This window comes from Oncorhynchus mykiss, chromosome 7, assembly GCF_057628025.1.
Source record: "Oncorhynchus mykiss isolate SJ-2025 chromosome 7, ASM5762802v1, whole genome shotgun sequence".
NCBI classification, from domain to species: Eukaryota; Metazoa; Chordata; class Actinopteri; order Salmoniformes; family Salmonidae; genus Oncorhynchus; species Oncorhynchus mykiss.
Genome location: NC_143028.1, coordinates 61,598,345 through 61,617,731, shown reverse-complemented (window position 1 = coordinate 61,617,731; position 19,387 = coordinate 61,598,345). Strand labels below are relative to the sequence as shown.

The 19,387-nt window shown below is 45.6% G+C and overlaps 1 protein-coding gene across 1 annotated transcript in view; it reads left to right on the top strand.

Annotated features, from left to right (window-relative positions):
- Nucleotides 1–19,387, top strand: part of LOC110528309 (fibroblast growth factor receptor substrate 3) — a 45,369-nt gene extending 25,982 nt beyond the window's left edge. The window contains exons 6-7 of the mRNA XM_021610274.3: nucleotides 16,130–16,254; nucleotides 16,435–19,387. Of these exons, the coding sequence (XP_021465949.2) occupies nucleotides 16,130–16,254; nucleotides 16,435–17,814 (1,505 nt within the window). The 3' untranslated portion in view covers nucleotides 17,815–19,387. The remainder of the gene's footprint in view (nucleotides 1–16,129; nucleotides 16,255–16,434) is intronic.

Genomic DNA, 19,387 nt, shown 5'->3' with positions numbered 1-19,387 from the left:
CCGTGCCTGGACTGGGCCCCGGCGCAGAGGAAGGCTCAGGCCGTGGAGCTGGGTTGGCCCCTGCGCCCGGACTGGGCACCGGCGCCGAGGAAGGCTCCGGCCTTGGAGCTGGACTTGACACCGTGCCTGGACTGGGCACCGGCGCAGAGGAAGGCTCCTGCCCGGGAGCGGGACTGGACACTGTGCCTGCACTGGGCATCGGCGCAGAGGAAGGCTCCTGCCTTGGAGCGGGACTGGACACCATGCCTGGACTGGGCACCGACGCTGAGGAAGGCTGCGGCCTTGGAGCTGGACTGGGCACCGGCGCAGAGGAAGGCTCCTGCCCGGGAGCGGGACTGGACACCGTGCCTGGACTAGGCACCGGCGCAGATGAAGGCTCCTGCCATGGAGCGGGACTGGACGCCATGCCTGGACTGGGCCCCGGCGCAGAGGAAGGCTCAGGCCGTGGAGCTGGGTTGGCCCCCGCTCCCGGACTGGGCTCCGGCGACGAGGAAGGCTCCGGCCTTGGAGCTGGACTTGACACCGTGCCTGGACTGGGCACCGGCGCAGAGGAAGGCTCCTGCCCGGTAGCGGGACTGGACACCGTGCCTGTACTGGGCACCGGCGCAGAGGAAGGCTCCTGCCCGGGAGCGGGACTGGACACCGTGCCTGAACTGGGAATCGGCACAGAGGAAGCCTCCTGCCATGGAGCGGGACTGGACGCCGTGCCTGGACTGGGAATCGGCGCAGAGGAAGGCTCCTGCCTTGGAGCGGGACTGGACGCTGTACCTGGACTGGGCACCGGCACAGAGGAAGACTCCTGCCATGGAGCGGGGCTGGACGCCATGCCTGGACTGGGCACCGGCGCAGAGGAAGACTCCTGCCATGGAGCGGGACTGGACGCCGTGCCTGAACTGGGCACTGGCGCAGAGGAAGTCTCCTGCTGGGGAGCTGGCACAGGACGCACCGGACTGGGGAGGCGCACTGGAAGCCAGATGCGTGAAGCCGGCACATACTTCACCAGACTGCTGACAGGCTCTTCAGGTCGAATGTTGAGCAGAACACACTTGACCAACATCTCTCTCTCTCCCAACTTCTCCATCGCCTCCTTGACGGTCTCTGGCTCTTCAGGGTGAGTATGTGGAGCTTGCACAGATGGCACTGAACTGATGACCCGCTCTTCCGCTGCTCCGCCGACCACCCCTCGTGCCCCTTGGTTCTGTGTTGGTGGGATATTCTGTCACAATCGTGAGGAAAGACGGGCCAAGGCGCAGCGTGATTTGAGTTCCACATAATTTATTTAAGTGAATCTTCTAAACAAAACAATAAACTAACATCGACCGTGAACAAACGTAGTGCTACATGCACTCACTCAAAACAATATCCCACAAAGCAGGTGGGAGAAAAGGCTTCCTAAATATGATCCCCAATTAGAGGCAACGATTACCAGCTGCCTCTAATTGGGAAACATACAATCCGGCCACATAGAAAATCAATGACTAGACACCCCCATCGTAACGCTCTGCCCTAAACACCATAGAGAACCGAGGGCTCTCTATGGTCAGGGCGTGACAACACCGGCTGGAATACGGTTTTAACCAATCAGCATCCACCCGTTGTATAAGGATCAATAATTCTGTGTCAATTTGTGTCGGTATACGTGTGTGTGTGTGTGTGTGTGTGTGTGTTTTTGTGTGTGTGTGTGTGTGTGTGTGTGTACAGTGCATTCGGAAAGTATTTAATGACAAAGCGAAAACAGGGTTAATTTTTGCGTGTGAAAATGTACTTAAAAACAAAACTGAAATACCTTATTTACGTAGGTATTCAGCCTTTGCTATGAGACTCGAAATTGAGCTCAGGTGCGTCCTGTTTCCATTGATCATCCTTGAGCTGTTTCTACAACTTGACTGGAGTCCACCTTTTGGTAAATTCAATTGATTGGACATGATTTGGAAAGGCACACGCCTGTCTGAATAAGGTCCCACAGTTGACAGTGTATGTCAGAGCAAAAATCAAAATGGAATTGTCCGTAGAGCTCTGAGACAGGATGTTGAGGCACAGATCTGGGTACCAAAACAATTCTGCAGCATTGTAGGTCACCAATAACACAGTGGCCTCCATCATTCTTAAATGGAAGAAGTTTGGAACCACCAACACTCTCCTAGAGCTTGCCGCCCGTCCAAACTGAGAAATTGGGGGAGAAGTGCCTTGGTCACGGAGGTGACCAAGAACCCGATGGTCACTCTGACAGAACTCCGGAGTTCCTCTCTGAAGATGGGAGAACCTTCCAGAAGGACAACCATCTCTGCAGCACTCCACCAATCAGGCCTTTATGATAGAGTAGCCAGACGGAAGCCACTCCTCAGTAAAAGGCACATGACAGCCCGTAAAGGACTCTCAGATCATTGATTCATCAATAAAATGTGCTTTTGCAAGTTCAAATCAAATGTATTTGTCACATACACATGGTTAGCAGATGTTAATGCGAGTGTAGCGAAATGCTTGTGCTTCTAGTTCCGACAATACAGTATTAACCAACGAGTAATCTAACCTAACAATTCCAAAACTACTACCTTATACACACACAAGTGTAAAGGGATAAAGAATATGTACATAAAGATATATGAATGAGTGATGGTACAGAAGGGCATAGGTAAGATGCAGTAGATGGTATCGAGTACAGTATATACATATGAGATGAGTAATGTAGGGTATGTAAACAAAGTGGCATAGTTTAAAGTGGCTAGTGATACATGTATTACATAAAGATGCAGTAGATTATATAGAGTACAGTATATACATATACATATGAGATGAGTAATGTAGGGTATGTAAACAAAGTGGCATAGTTTAAAGTGGCTAGTGATATATGTATTACATAAAGATGCAGTAGATTATATAGAGTACAGTATATACATATACATATGAGATGAGTAATGTAGGGTATGTAAACATTATATTAAGTAGCATTGTTTAAAGTGGCTAGTGATATATTTTACATCATTTCCCATCAGTTCCCATTTTTAAAGTGGCTGGAGTTGAGTCAGTGTGTTGGCAGCAGCCACTCAATGTTAGTGGTGGCTGTTTAACAGTCTGATGGCCTTGAGATAGAAGCTGTTTTTCAGTCTCTCGGTCCCTGCTTTGATGCACCTGTACTGACCTCGCCTTCTCGATGATAGCGGGATGAACAGGCAGTGGCTCGGGTGATTGTTGTCCTTGATGATCTTTATGGCCTTCCTGTGGCATCGGATGGTGTAGGTGTCCTGGAGGGCAGGTAGTTTGCCCCCGGTGATGCGTTGTGCAGACCTCACTACCCTCTGGAGAGCCTTACGGTTGTGGGCGGAGCAGTTGCCGTACCAGGCGGTGATACAGCCCGACAGGATGCTCTCGATTGTGCATCTGTAGAAGTTTGTGAGTGCTTTGGTGACAAGCCAAATTTCTTCAGCCTCCTGAGGTTGAAGAGGCGCTGCTGCACCTTCTTCACGACGCTGTCTGTGTTGGTGGACCAATTCGGTTTGTCCGTGATGTGTACGCTGAGGAACTTAAAACTTACTACTGTCCCATCTATGTGGATAGGGGGGTGCTCCCTCTGCTGTTTCCTGAAGTCCACAATCATCTCCTTTGTTTTGTTGAGGTTGAGTGTGAGGTTATTTTCCTGACACCACACTCCGAGGGCCCTCACCTCCTCCCTGTAGGCTGTCTCGTCGTTGTTGGTAATCAAGCCTACCACTGTAGTGTCGTCCGCAAACTTGATGATTGAGTTGGAGGCGTGCATGGCCACGCAGTCGTGGGTGAACAGGGAGTACAGGAGAGGGCTCAGAACGCACCCTTGTGGGTTCCCAGTGTTGAGGATAAGCGGGGTGGAGATGTTGTTACCTACCCTCGCCACTTGGGGGTGGCCCGTCAGGAAGTCCAGTACCCAGTTGCACAGGGCGGGGTGAGCTTGATGACGAGTTTGGAGGGTACTATGGTGTTAAATGCTGAGCTGTAGTCGATGAACAGCATTCTCACATAGGTATTCCTCTTGTCCAGATGGGTTAGGGCAGTGTGCAGTGTGGTTGAGATTGCATCGTCTGTGGACCTATTTGGGCGGTAAGCAAATTGGAGTGGGTCTAGGGTGTCAGGTAGGGTGGAGGTGATATGATCCTTGACTAGTCTCTCAAAGCACTTCATGATGATGGAAGTGAGTGCTACCGGGCGGTAGTCGTTAAGCTCAGTTACCTTAGCTTTCTTGGGAACAGGGACAATGGTGGCCTTCTTGAAGCATGTGGGAACAGCAGACTGGGATAAGGATTGATTGAATATGTCCGTAAACACACCAGCCAGCTGGTCTTCGCATGCTCTGAGGACGCGGCTGGGGATGCCGTCTGGGCCTGCAGCCTTGCGAGGGTTAACACGTTTAAATGTTTTCCTCACGTCGGCTGCAGTGAAGGAGAGTCCGCAGGTTTTGATTGCGGGCCGTGTCAGTGGCACTGTATTGTCCTCAAAGCGGCCAAAAAAGTTATTTAGTCTGCCTGGAAGCAAGACATCCTGGTCCGTGACGGAGCTGGTTTTCTTTTTGTAATCCGTGATTGACTGTAGACCCTGCCACATACCTCTTGTGTCTGAGCCGTTGAATTGGGACTCTACTTTGTCTCTATACTGAAGCTTAGCTTGTTTGATTGCCTTGCGGAGGGAATAGCTACACTGTTTGTATTCGGTCAAGTTTCCGGTCACCTTTCCCGGTTAAAAGCAGTGGTTCGCGCTTTCAGTTTCACGCGAATGCTGCCATCAATCCACGGTTTCTGGTTTGGGAATGTTTTAATCGTTGCTATGGGAACGACATCATCAATGCACTTTCTAATGAACTTGCTCACCGAATCAGCGTATTCGTCAATGTAGTTGTTGGACGCAATGCGGAACATATCCCAGTCCGCGTGATCGAAGCAGTCTTGAAGCGTGGAATCAGATTGGTCGGACCAGCGTTGAACAGACCTGAGCGTGACCTGAGCTTCTTGTTTTAGTATCGGTCTGGAGGCAGGGAGCAACAAAATGGAGTCGTGGTCAGCTTTTCCGAAAGGAGGGCGGGGGAGGGCCTTATATGCGTTGCGGAGGTTAGAATAGCAATGATCCAAGGTTCTACCAGCCCTGGTTGCGCAATCGATATGTTGATACAATTTTAGGGAGTCTTGTTTTCAGATTAGCCTTGTTAAAATCCCCAGCTACAATGAATGCAGCCTCAGGATATGTGGTTTCCAGGTTGCAAAGAGTCAAATAAAGTTAGCTCAGGGCCATCGATGTGTCTGCTTGGGGGGGAATATACACGGCTGTGATTATACAGTGCCTTGCGAAAGTATTCGGCCCCCTTGAACTTTGCGACCTTTTGCCACATTTCAGGCTTCAAACATAAATATATAAAACTGTATTTTTTTGTGAAGAATCAACAACAAGTGGGACACAATCATGAAGTGGAACGACATTTATTGGATATTTCAAACTTTTTTAACAAATCAAAAACTGAAAAATTGGGCGTGCAAAATTATTCAGCCCCTTTACTTTCAGTGCAGCAAACTCTCTCCAGAAGTTCAGTGAGGATCTCTGAATGATCCAATGTTGACCTAAATGACTAATGATGATAATTACAATCCACCTGTGTGTAATCAAGTCTCCGTGTAAATGCACCTGCACTGTGATAGTCTCAGAGGTCCGTTAAAAGAGCAGAGAGCATCATGAAGAACAAGGAACACACCAGGCAGGTCCGAGATACTGTGAATAAGTTTAAAGCCGGATTTGGATACAAAAAGATTTCCCAAGCTTTAACATCCCAAGGAGCACTGTGCAAGCGATAATATTGAAATGGAAGGAGTATCAGACCACTGCAAATCTACCAAGACCTGGCCGTCCCTCTAAACTTTCAGCTCATACAAGGAGAAGACTGATCAGAGATGCAGCCAAGAGGCCCATGATCACTCTGGATGAACTGCAGAGATCTACAGCTGAGGTGGGAGACTCTGTTCATAGGACAACAATCAGTCGTATATTGCACAAATCTGGCCTTTATGGAAGAGTGGCAAGAAGAAAGCCATTTCTTAAAGATATCCATAAAAAGTGTTGTTTAAAGTTTGCCACAAGCCACCTGGGAGACACACCAAACATGTGGAAGAAGGTGCTCTGGTCAGATGAAACCAAAATTGAACTGTTTGGCAACAATGCAAAACGTTATGTTTGGCGTAAAAGCAACACAGCTGAACACACCATCCCCACTGTCAAACATGGTGGTGGCAGCATCATGGTTTGGGCCTGCTTTTCATCAGCAGGGACAGGGAAGATGGTTAAAATTGATGGGAAGATGGATGGAGCCAAATACAGGACCATTCTGGAAGAAAACCTGATGGAGTCTGCAAAAGACCTGAGACTGGGACGGAGATTTGTCTTCCAACAAGACAATGATCCAAAACATAAAGCAAAATCTACAATGGAATGGTTCAAAAATAAACATATCCAGGTGTTAGAATGGCCAAGTGAAAGTCCAGACCTGAATCCAATCGAGAATCTGTGGAAAGAACTGAAAACTGCTGTTCACAAATGCTCTCCATCCAACCTCACTGAGCTCGAGCTGTTTTGCAAGGAGGAATGGGAAAAAATGTCAGTCTCTCGATGTGCAAAACTGATAGAGACATACCCCAAGCGACTTACAGCTGTAATCGCAGCAAAAGGTGGCGCTACAAAGTATTAACTTAAGGGGGCTGAATAATTTTGCACGCCCAATTTTTCAGTTTTTGATTTGTTAAAAACCTTTTTAAATATCCAATAAATGTCGTTCCACTTCATGATTGTGTCCCACTTGTTGATTCTTCACAAAAAAAACAGTTTTATATCTTTATGTTTGAAGCCTGAAATGTGGCAAAAGGTCGCAAAGTTCAAGGGGGCCGAATACTTTCGCAAGGCACTGTAATCGAAGAGAATTCCCTTGGTAGACAACATTTTATTTATGAGGAATAAGTCAGGTGAACAGAAGGGCTTGAGTTCCTGTATGTTGTTGTGATCACACCACGTCTCGTTAATCATAAGGCATACGCCCCCGCCCCTCTTTTTACCAGAAAGATGTTTGTTTCTGTCGGTGTGATGCGTGAAGAAACCAGCTGGCTGCACCGATTCCGTTAGCGTCTCTCTAGTGAGCCATGTTTCCGTGAAGCAAAGAACGTTACAGTCTCTGATGTCCCTCTGGAATGCTACCCTTGCTCGGATTTCATCAACCTTGTTGTCAAGAGACTGGACATTGGCGAGTAGTATGCTAGGGAGTGGTGCGCGATGTGCCCGTCTCCGGAGCCTGACCAGAAGACCGCTACGTTTCCCTCTTTTACGACGTCTTTGTTTTGGGTCGCAGGCTGGGATCCATTCCATTGTCCTGGGTGGAAGGCAGAACACAGGATCCGCTTCGGGAAAGTCATATTCCTGGTCGTACTGATGGTGAGTTGACGTTGCTCTTATATTCAGTAGTTCTTCCCGACTGTATGTAATGAAACCTAAGATTACCTGGGGTACCAATGTAAGAAATAACATGATGGTGCCATCATCATGCTGTGGGGATGTTTTTCAGAGGCAGGGACTGGGATACTAGTCAGGATCAAGGGAAAGATGAACGGAGCAACGTGCAGAGAGATCCTTGATGAAAACCTGCTCCAGAGCACCCAGGACAATTTTTAAAACCTGTTTTTGCTTTATCATTATGGGGTGTTGTGTGTAGACATTATGGGGTGTTGTGTGCCTGATATAGAAATCCTGGATGGCAGTGAGGTCGGCCCTAGTGATGTACTGTTCGCTCCGCCCTCTGTAGCGCTTGGAGGTCAAGGGTGGTGCATTTGCCATACCAGTCAAGAGGCTCTCAACGGTGCAGCTGTATAACTTTTTGAGGATCCAATGTCCCATGACAAATCTTTTCAGCCTCCTGACGCGGAAGAGGGGGTGTCGTGCCTTTTCCTCGACTTTGTGTGTGTGAATCATGTTACGTCCTTATTGATGCGGACGCCAAGGAACTTAAAGCTCTTGATCTGCTCCACTACAGCCCTGTCGATGTGGATGAGGATGTGTTTTCCCCTGACATTAAGGGAGAGGTTTTGTCATGGCACCACACTGTCAAGTCTCTGACCTCCTCCCTGTAGGTTGTCTCATTCGGTAATCTGGCCTACAGGTCTACCACGTCTTACTGTAAACCCTTTCATCAAACCCAGTTTCAAGCTCCAACCTGTTGGAGGCAGGGAGGGAGGTGGAAGAATAGGGAAGAAGGGAGGTGGAAGGGTAAGGAGGAAGGCAGGGAGGGAGGGATGGAGGGAGATGGAAAGGAAATGGAAGGGTAGGGAGTAGGCCTGGGCGGTATACCATGTATCGTATGCCGGGATATTTGGATATAGCCACGGGATGGGTTTTCAATAGCATCAATACCATTGAAACTATTTCTTTGAAGTTTTTTAATACATTATCATATTTGTAGCTACTATTTAGGTAAATACCTGCAATTAACTTGTGCAATACTTTAGGAGATGAAGAAGATCGTGTTCTTCATTTCACATGTCACAATTTTTTATTATGAAGCTACCGATAGTCCCCAGTCACGTGGTGTTTGTTTACAAGCACAAAATTATGAGAGAACGGAGCCTTGTGAGTCACATGCTGTTGTGCAGCACACGTCAGGTGATCTACACTGAGTGTACAATATATTAAGCACACCTGCTCTTTCCACATACCAGATGAATCCATGTGAAAGCTATGATCCCTTATTGATGTCACTTGTTAAATCGACTTCAATTAGTGTAGATGAAGGTGAGGAGATAGGTTAAAACCAGTTGCATCTCTAGGCGCGCTATTTCATTTTTGGATAAAAAACGTTCCCGTTTTAAGCGCGATATTTTGTCACGAAAAGATGCTCGACTATGCAAAAAAAACACTCTGAAGTTTCAGAATCTGCAAAGATTTTGTCTGTAAGTGCCCCAGAACTCATTCTACAGGCGAAACCAAGATGATACGTCAAACAGGAAATGAGCAGAATTTCTGAAGCTCTGTTTTCTAATGTCTCCTTATATGGCTGTGAATGCGACAGGAATAAGCTTACACCTTCTGCCGTTTCCCCAAGATGTTGGCAGCATTGTGACGTATTTGTAGGCATATCATTGGAAGATTGACCATAAGAGACTACATTTTCCAAGTGTCCGCCTGGTGTCCTGCGTCGAAACTGGTGCGCAAAGCCATGTGCAAGTATTTTTCCATTTGATTGAGAGGAGAAACCATGCTTCCACGAACGATATATCATCGAAGAGATATGTGAAAAACACCTTGAGGATTGATTCTAAACAACGTTTGCCATGTTTTCAGTCAATATTATGGAGTTAATTTGGAAAAAAGTTCGCGTTTTGAGGACTGAATTTTCGTTTTTTTTTGGTAGCCAAATGTGATGTACAAAACGGAGCTATTTCTAATACACAAAGAATCTTTTTGGAAAAACTGAGCATCTGCTATCTAACTGAGAGTCTCCTCATTGAAAACATCAGACGTTCTTCAAAGGTAAATTCTTTTATTTGAAGGCTTTTATGTTTTTGTTGAAATGTTGCGTGCTGGATGCTAACGCTAATGCTAACGCTAAATGCTACGCTAGCTAGCTACTTTTACACAAATTATTGTTTTCCTATGGTTGAGAAGCATATTTTGAAAATCTGAGATGACAGTGTTGTTTACAAAAGGCTAAGCTTGAGAGATGGCATATTTATTTCATTTCATTTGCGATTTTCATGAATAGTTAACGTTGCGTTATGGTAATGAGCTTGAGTCTGTATTCACGATCCCGGATCCGGGATGGGGAGATCAGAAAGGTTAAAGAATATTTTTTAAGCCCTGAGACATGGATTGTGTGCCATTCAAGGTGTTCCTAACCTTTTGGTATTCTCAGTATAGTTGAAGTATGGAATTCACAACTAAGTATTTTCCAGCTGGATATATTATAACTATTAAGTGAACTGACTAAAATGTCCTAAATGCTTTTCTTTGCAGTTGTGCATTTGGATTGCTAATTTAGTAGCTAGTTAGCTTAGTGGGTTAGCATCTTCCAAAATCAAGCTTCACTTGGTAATAGCATCTAATATTGTGGGTATAATTTTTTTTATTGTTTAACCTTTATTTAACTAGGCAAGTCAGTTAAGAACTAATTATTATTTACAATGACGGCCTACCAAAAGGCATCCTGCAGGGACGGGGCTGGGATTAAAAATAAAAATATAGGACATAACACACATCAGAGACCTAAGACAACAACATAGCATGGCAGCAACACATGACAACACAACATGGCAGCAGCACAAGGTAGCACTAGAAAACATGGTACAAACATCATTGGGCACAGACAACAGCATAAAGGCAAGAAATGAGAGATAACACTATGTCACGCGAAGCAGCCACAACTGTCAGTAAGAGTGTCCATGATTGAGTCTTCGAATGAAGAGATGGAGATAAAACTGTCCAGTATTTCTTTTTTTTCTGGGGGGTTCTTTTTACCCCTTATATATTTTGTGATATCCAATTGGTAGTTACAGTCTTGTCCCATCGCTGCAAGTCCCGTACGGACTTGGGAGAGTCGAAGGTCGAGAGCCATGCGTCCTCCGAAACATGACCTCGCCAAGCTGCACTCCTTGAAACACTGCTCGCTTAACCCAGAAGCCAGCCTCACCAATGTGTCGGCGGAAACACCGTAGAGCTGGCGAAGTTGGCATGCATGCGCCGGCCCCCACAAGGAGTCGCCAGAGTGTGATGGGACAAGGATATCCCAGCCGGCCAAGCCCTCTCCTAACCCGGACAACGCTTGGCCAATTGTGCGCCGCCTCATGGGTCAAACCCGGAAATGTAGTGACGCCTCTAACACTGCAATTTAGTGCCTTTGGTCACTCCAGAGGCCCCAAAACTGTGGAGTTTGAGTGTTTTTTGCAGCTCATTCCAGTCACTAGATGCAGCGAACTGAAAATACGAGTGACCCAGGGATGTGTGTGCTTTGGGGACCTTTAACAGAATGTGACTGGCAGATGTTTTTTGGGGGTTAAGTTTAAGGAGCTTCTTTAGCACCTTAGACTCAATGACTGCCTGCAGGGAGAAATTTTGTAGCGGGGCAGGGGAAAAAGGGGGAGGAGCATCGGGGCTAGTCGCATTAGAAGGGGTGGGAGATGAGGTAATTTCGGACAGGCAATGAGGCTAAAGAGCTCAGCCATGTGCCCCTTGTCAGTAACAACCACAGCTGTGAGGAAGAGGGTTTATTCTCCAGATCTTTAACCGTTTTCCAGGACGTATTGGAGTTAGACCAACAGAGAAAGAACTGCTCCTTAACCTCTCTAGGGTACGTGGGTCCCACCTCGTACACTAGCGTCCCACCAATAATTAAAATTCCTCAAACATACAATAATTTACACCATTTTAAAGATACACTTGTTGTAAATCCAGCCACAGTGTCTTTACGACTTTACGACGAAATCACACCAAACGATTATGTTAGGTCAGAGCCAAGTCACAGAAAAACACAGCCATTTTTCCAGCCAAAGAGAGGAGTCACAAAAAGCAGAAATAGAGATAAAATGAATCACTAACCTTTGATGATCTTCATCAGATGACACTCATAGGACTTCATGTTACACATTACATGTATGTTTTGTTCGGTAAAGTTCCTATTTATATCCAAAAATCTGAGTTTACATTGCCGTTATGTTCAGTAGTTCCAAAACATCCGGTGATTTTGCAGAGAGCCACATCAATTTACAGAAATACTCATAATAAACATTGCTAAAAGATACAACTGTTAAGCATGGAATTTTAGATCCACTTCTCCTTAAAACTTCTTATGGCTGCAAGGGCAGTATTGAGTAGCTTGGATGAAAGGTGCCCAGAGTAAACGGCCTGCTCCTCAGTCCCAGTTGCTAATATATGAATATTATGATTAGTATTGGATAGAAAACACTCTGAAGTTTCCAAAACTGTTTGAATGATGTCTGTGAGTATAACAGCTTCTACTGTGTTGTGGAGCCGGATGGGAGCTCTTTGAGTCAGTGGTCTGGCAGAGAGCCAGGTCCTGGTCACGCGCATTTCACATGATTGCGACCTGCGTTCTATGGCTTCTCTACAGACAGGAATTCTCCGGTTGGAACTTTATTGAAGATTAATGATAACAACATCCTAAAGATTGATTCTATACTAAGTTTGACAAGTTTCTTCGACCTGTAATATAACTTTTTTAAGTTTTCGTCCGACGTTCGGATGGACCTGCACGAGCGTTTGGATTTGTGTACTAAACGCGCTAACAAAAGTAGCTACTTGGACATAAATAATGGACATTATCGAACAAATCAAGCATTCATTGTGGAACTAGGATTCCTGGCAGTGCATTCTGATGAAGTTCGTCAAATGTAAGGGAATATTTATAATGTGATTTATGATTTCTGTTGACTCCAACATGGCAGATAATTTTATTTATTTTATGAGCGCTGTCTCAGATTATTGCATGGTTTGCTTTTTTCGTAAAGTTTTTTTGAAATCTGACACAGCGGTTGCATTAAGGAGAGGTATATCTATATTTTCATGTCTAACAACTGTATTTATCGACATTTATAATGAGTATTTCTGTAGAATGATGTGGCTCTGCAATTTCACCAGATGTTTTTGGAACTAGTGAACGTAACGCGCCAATGTATACTAAGATTTTTTTATATAAATATGAACTTTATCAAACAAAACACATGTATTGTGTAACATGAAGTCCTATGAGTGTCATCTGATGAAGATCATCAAAGGTTAGTGATTAATTTTATCTCTATTTGTGCTTTTAGTGACTCCTCTCTTTGGCTGGAAAAATGGCTGAATTTTCCTGTTTAGTTGGTGGTGACCTAACATAATCGTTTGTGGTGCTTTCGCTGTAAAGCCTATTTGAAATCCACTGTGGTGGGATTAACAACAAGATTACCTTTCAAATGGTATAAGATACATGTATGTTTGAGGAATTTTAATTTTGAGATTTCTGTTGTTTTGAATTTGGCTCCCTGCACTTTCACTGGCTGTTGTCATATCGATCCCGTTAACGGGATTGCAGCCCTAAGAAGTTTAATGCAACCGTGTGTCAGATTTAAAAAAAACTTTACGGAAATAGCAAACCATGCAATAATCTGAGTACAGTGCCCAGACAACAAATCAAGCCTAACAGATATCCGCTATTTTGGAGTCAACAGAAGTCAGAAATAGCATTATAAATATTCATTTACCTTTGATGATCTTCATCAGAATGCACTCCCAGGAATCCCAGTTCCACAAGAAATGTTTGTTTAGTTCGATAAAGTCCATCAGTTATGTCCAAATACCTCCTTGTTGTTCACGCCTTGAGTTCACAAATCCAAATTCATGACGTGTGATCACTAGGTGCAGACGAAAAGTCAAAAAGTTCCTTTACAGACCGTAGAAACATGTCAAACGAAGTATAGAATCAGTCTTTAGGATGTTTTTAACATAAATCTTCAATAATGTTCCAACCGGAAAATTCCTTTGTCTATAGAATTGCAATGGAACGCAAGCTAACTATCACGTGAATGAGCATGGCCAGCTCGTGGCTCCCTGGCAGACCTCTGACTCATTCAGCTCTCATTCTCCCCCACTTCACAGTAGACGCATCAAACAAGGTTCTAAATACTGTTGACATCTAGTGGAAGCCTTAGGAAGTGCAATGTGACCCCATAGACACTGTGTATTCGATAGGCCAAGAGTTGAAAAACTACAAACCTCAGATTTCCCACTTCCTGGTTGGATTTTTCTCAGGTGTTTGCCTGCCATATGAGTTCTGTTATCCTCACAGACATCATTCAAACCGTTTTATAAACTTCAGAGTGTTTTCTATCTACAGTGCCTTGCGAAAGTATTCGGCCCCCTTGAACTTTGCGACCTTTTGCCACATTTCAGGCTTCAAACATAAAGATATAAAACTGTATTTGTTTGTGAAGAATCAACAACAAGTGGGACACAATCATGAAGTGGAACGACATTTATTGGATATTTCAAACTTTTTTAACAAATCAAAAACTGAAAAATTGGGCGTGCAAAATTATTCAGACCCTTTACTTTCAGTGCAGCAAACTCTCTCCAGAAGTTCAGTGAGGATCTCTGAATGATCCAATGTTGACCTAAATGACTAATGATGATAATTACAATCCACCTGTGTGTAATCAAGTCTCCGTATAAATGCACCTGCACTGTGATAGTCTCAGAGGTCCGTTAACAGCGCAGAGAGCATCATGAAGAACAAGGAACACACCAGGCAGGTCCGAGATACTGTTGTGAAGAAGTTTAAAGCCGGATTTGGATACAAAAAGATTTCCCAAGCTTTAAACATCCCAAGGAGCACTGTGCAAGCAATAATATTGAAATGGAAGGAGTATCAGACCACTGCAAATCTACCAAGACCTGGCCGTCCCTCTAAACTTTCAGCTCATACAAGGAGAAGACTGATCAGAGATGCAGCCAAGAGGCCCATGATCACTCTGGATGAACTGCAGAGATCTACAGCTGAGGTGGGAGACTCTGTCCATAGGACAACAATCAGTCGTATATTGCACAGATCTGGCCTTTATGGAAGAGTGGCAAGAAGAAAGCCATTTCTTAAAGATATCCATAAAAAGTGTTGTTTAAAGTTTGCCACAAGCCACCTGGGAGACACACCAAACATGTGGAAGAAGGTGCTCTGGTCAGATGAAACCAAAATTGAACTTTTTGGCAACAATGCAAAACGTTATGTTTGGCGTAAAAGCAACACAGCTGAACACACCATCCCCACTGTCAAACATGGTGGTGGCAGCATCATGGTTTGGGCCTGCTTTTCTTCAGCAGGGACAGGGAAGATGGTTAAAATTGATGGGAATATGGATGGAGCCAAATACAGGACCATTCTGGAAGAACCTGATGGAGTCTGCAAATGACCTGACACTGGGACGGAGATTTGTCTTCCAACAAGACAATGATCCAAAACATAAAGCAAAATCTACAATGGAATGGTTCAAAAATAAACATATCCAGGTGTTAGAATGGCCAAGTCAAAGTCCAGACCTGAATCCAATCGAGAATCTGTGGAAAGAACTGAAAACTGCTGTTCACAAATGCTCTCCATCCAACCTCACTGAGCTCGAGCTGTTTTGCAAGGAGGAATGGGAAAAAATGTCAGTCTCTCGATGTGCAAAACTGATAGAGACATACCCCAAGCGACTTACAGCTGTAATTGCAGCAAAAGGTGGCGCTACAAAGTGTTAACTTAAGGGGGCTGAATAATTTTGCACGCCCAATTTTTCAGTTTTTGATTTGTTAAAAAAGTTTGAAATATCCAATAAATGTCGTTCCACTTCATGATTGTGTCCCACTTGTTGTTGATTCTTCACAAAAAAATACAGTTTTATATCTTTATGTTTGAAGCCTGAAATGTGGCAAAAGGTCGCAAAGTTCAAGGGGGCCGACTACTTTCGCAAGGCACTGTATATGCATATTTGAGCTTTTATGGCTGAGTAGCAGGCAGTTTAATTTGGGCACGCTTTTCATCCAAAATTCCAAATGCTGCCCCCTACCCTAGAGAAGTTAAAGTAACTAACTTTGGCCTTCCGGATTGCCTGAGTGCACTTATTTCTCATTTGCCTGAATGAGAGCCAGTCAGCCTACACATGTGTCGAGCCTTTCGCCAAATGGAATTCTTGAGGTGGAGTAATTCTGCTCTGAGCAGCCATTACAAACACAGGCTGTGAAACAGTGAACACTACGGTCATTAGCCTTTCTGGGTGTTTGGAGTCATGCCTTGTGGGATTGGTAATAATCTGAGAAAGATTTAGGGAGTCCCATTGCTTTACAACTTGGTCAGGTGGTTTAAGCATGTCCCAGTTGAAGGGAGGGAGGTAGATGGAAGGGGAGAGAGGGAGGTGGAAGGTTATGGAGGGAGGGAGGGTATGGATGGATGGATGGAGAGAGGTGGAAGGGTAGAAAACACAATGACTTGGGGGTAAAACAAAGGCTTCATTACTAAGCAGTCTATGCAATACACCACACACACCATTAGATTTGCAGACATAAAAAACATCTAACCTCATTTACCCAGACTCCCATTCAACACAGTTTGTATTGTCTCCAGCTCCATCATTCCCAGTCCAGGGTTTTCCCAATGGGTATCCGGGGTATCCCATGAGAGCTGAATCCTCCCAGCCCTCTCTAACTGACGATCCCCATGGCCACAGCCTCATGGGCCTGGATGACCAGGTAAGATTGACCCCTCACCGCTCCATTGTAGTTTTCACATTCTCGTGACGAACCGAGCTGCACTGTAACCGCTGGTTACTCCTCACCTCGCAATGTGTGTAATATCCTCTCTGAGTCCTTGCTAATCTTGCTCTCGCTCTTTCTCTTTCTCGCTCTCTTTCTCTCTCCCCATCTCTGCAGGTTCACACCTATATGAATACTGTTACTGTGGATGGGGAACTCTCCAGTCGACACTGTGTACACTCTCTACCTGAGGTGCGGCCCTCCTTCAACGAGTCAACCCGAGGAGCCATGCCTGTCGGGGGCCAAGGAGGTGGGAAGGCCAGCATGCACTGCTGCCCACTGGAGGAACAACGCAAGGAACCCCAGGTATTTCTCCAGCCCTCCTCTCAGGAGGTCAAATTCATGCTGGGACCCACCCCTGCACAGCGCCACCTGCTAGAGAGGGAGAGGCACGGGGGCCACAATCCCCATCTCATGCTGCCTGTAGAGGGCACCACAGGCTCAGAGGCAGAGGGGGACGAGCCTCCTCTGCACTTGTGCAACTCCCACTCCTACCACCACCCTCACTATCACCATGTGATGCACCGGCACCCTGGCCATGAGCACCAGGAGGGCTGCCAGGGCAGCCAGCTCACCTATGAGAACATCAACGGCCTGAGAGGGGGGCGCCGGATGAGACTCAGCCCCAGCAGCGTGTCCCAGTCTGTGGGCTCCAGCAGCAGCAGTAGCACCACCGGAGACAGTCACGCACAATCACACCCACACCCCCTCCAACCGCACCCCCACGGCCCATCCTCTCTGCCACCTCAGGGGTACCCCTGTGAGCGGGGCGTAGGGATGGGCGGAGGTCACCGGCGGACAGCTCTGCTCAACTATGAGAACCTGCCGTCGCTGCCACCGGTGTGGGAGTACCGCGCCCTGCATAGAGACGAGGAGCAGGATGAGGATGACGAGGAACAGGATGAGGAGGAGTACGAGGAAGAGGAAGAGGATTTTGACGAGTACGAGTTTTCAGAGGGTCCTGGGACACCCAACGGGTACCACCAGGAGGGGCTGGGGAGGGGGGGGATCCACCGTGACGCCCTGCAGAACTATGTCAACACAGAGCAGGCCCAGCCCAGCCGGCTGCGACATGCCTGCCCCCCTCACCTCCAGACCTGCCACCCCCAGTCGGACCGTGGCGGACGAATATTCAGCTTTGATTTCCGTAGGCGGCCGGGAGGAGGGTTTGGTCGGGGAGAGGGCTGTGAACACGGTCATATGACCCCATCGAGGCAGCTCAACTATATCCAGGTGGACCTCAATGCAGAACTGCCATGCCAGGCCCTCGGTGGGGGTGGAGGGGAAGCCCAATCTCAGCACCAGCCACTACAGCCACAGCACCAGCGCCTGCCACCCCTCAAATGTGGCCCCCAGCAGGCCCCACGGCGCAGTGAGTTCTACGCTGTGATCGACCTGAAGAAGACAGCAGCCATGTCCAACTTGCAGAAAGCCCTCCCCCGGGACGATGGGACGTCGAGAAAGACTCGCCACAACAGCACAGACCTGCCTCTGTAGACGCAGTGAGGAGGAGGAGACAGAGAAAAATGAAGGGAGGGAGAAGAGAGAGAAACAGGCTTGGTTGGACAGACTGGTATAAGTAACTCAGCAGCACACTGGACCCCTCACTCTCATCCAGCCATCCGACTGTCCTTTTCTGTCCTGTTCTGTCCTGACCTGACCAGTTGGATCATATACAGGTACCTAATTAGAAAACTAATTGAAACCTATCCGTACAAATTCCACTTGATGGAGCGAGATTGGTTTGAAGTTGCAATATTATTATGGGTCACTTTCTGACTGGTGAGATGCTGTCTGAGTTAGCAGCAGAAACCTTGGTCGTGGTTGGCTGGGTTTATGGTTAAAGCCTTTAGCTGCCATTGTTTTTTGGTCCTCATTCCATTATCATTCAGTGTTGTTGTTTTATTTATTTTACGTCCCTGTTTACGAACATGGACTACTATCGAGTACAGGTTTACTAGTCCACATTGTTAAATTGACAGAACATTTTCTGATATGAAAAATAGTTTATTATTCCCTCAATTGTATTCTAATAATGTGCGTTCTTCACCTCACAAGCACTTCTTTTGGCCCAGTGACTGATAGAAAGGACAGATGATGATATATATTTATAACTATCTGCCTTCAGGAATTAGTACAGATCAGTACAGTTTGCACATAATCCTTTGGAATTGTAAAATCGTACATCCTATCGAGTATTATATTTTGAGTCTAAAAAAGACCTCACAGCAGATTTCTTTTTTTTATGTATCAATTTTCTCTCTCCTCAAGATTAAATATACATTTTTCACGTTGAAATTGTATTTCAAATGGAAATAATAGTTGTCCTTCATATAATGATAGTGTGTTGATAGACGTTCAGCATCCTCTACTGCCCCCCTACACACAGATTATTGAATTGACCTCTGACCACATATCATTCCCACTTGAATAAGGAATCCATATCTAATTCCTAAACTATGCTTACCTTTGCACTTTTTACCTTCGGGGTCAGACACTGGCCACTGATGTCCCCACAGTTCAGAATCCCTCTGCTCTAGAGTAACAGTAAGGTTGTGCTTTGACAAACTCCTTAGAGATGGTGATGTCATCACACAGGCCCAAACTATGTATGGATGTTGTTGTTTTTGCAACATTATAGAGACCAATAGCAACTGGAATTTTTCAGAGCAGAATTTGATAATGGCTTGATAATAACCTCACATGAAAAGTAAGTCTTCTTGTTTACTAATTTAGTAAGTATCAGATTGGTAACTGAGGGTCTGAGGGGAATATATCACTATGTGTAATGTTAGCTATTTATGGAAAGTCTATCAGTGAACATTTGACTGAGGATATTATTTTATTTATTAATTCATCGAGATGTCTATATTGTGATTGTTTTGCAAAAAAATGTGACGACCAGTTTTTCATAATCCAGTCAGTTGGTGATTTGGAGACCAAAGTATCACCAGTCATCAGCAGACTGTCTGTGACACCATTGTAATACCATTGTTATGCCTGTAATTAATAACAATACATTCTGAAGAAGACTGTATTAACATATTAAAGTGCCAAATCTTTACTGTTA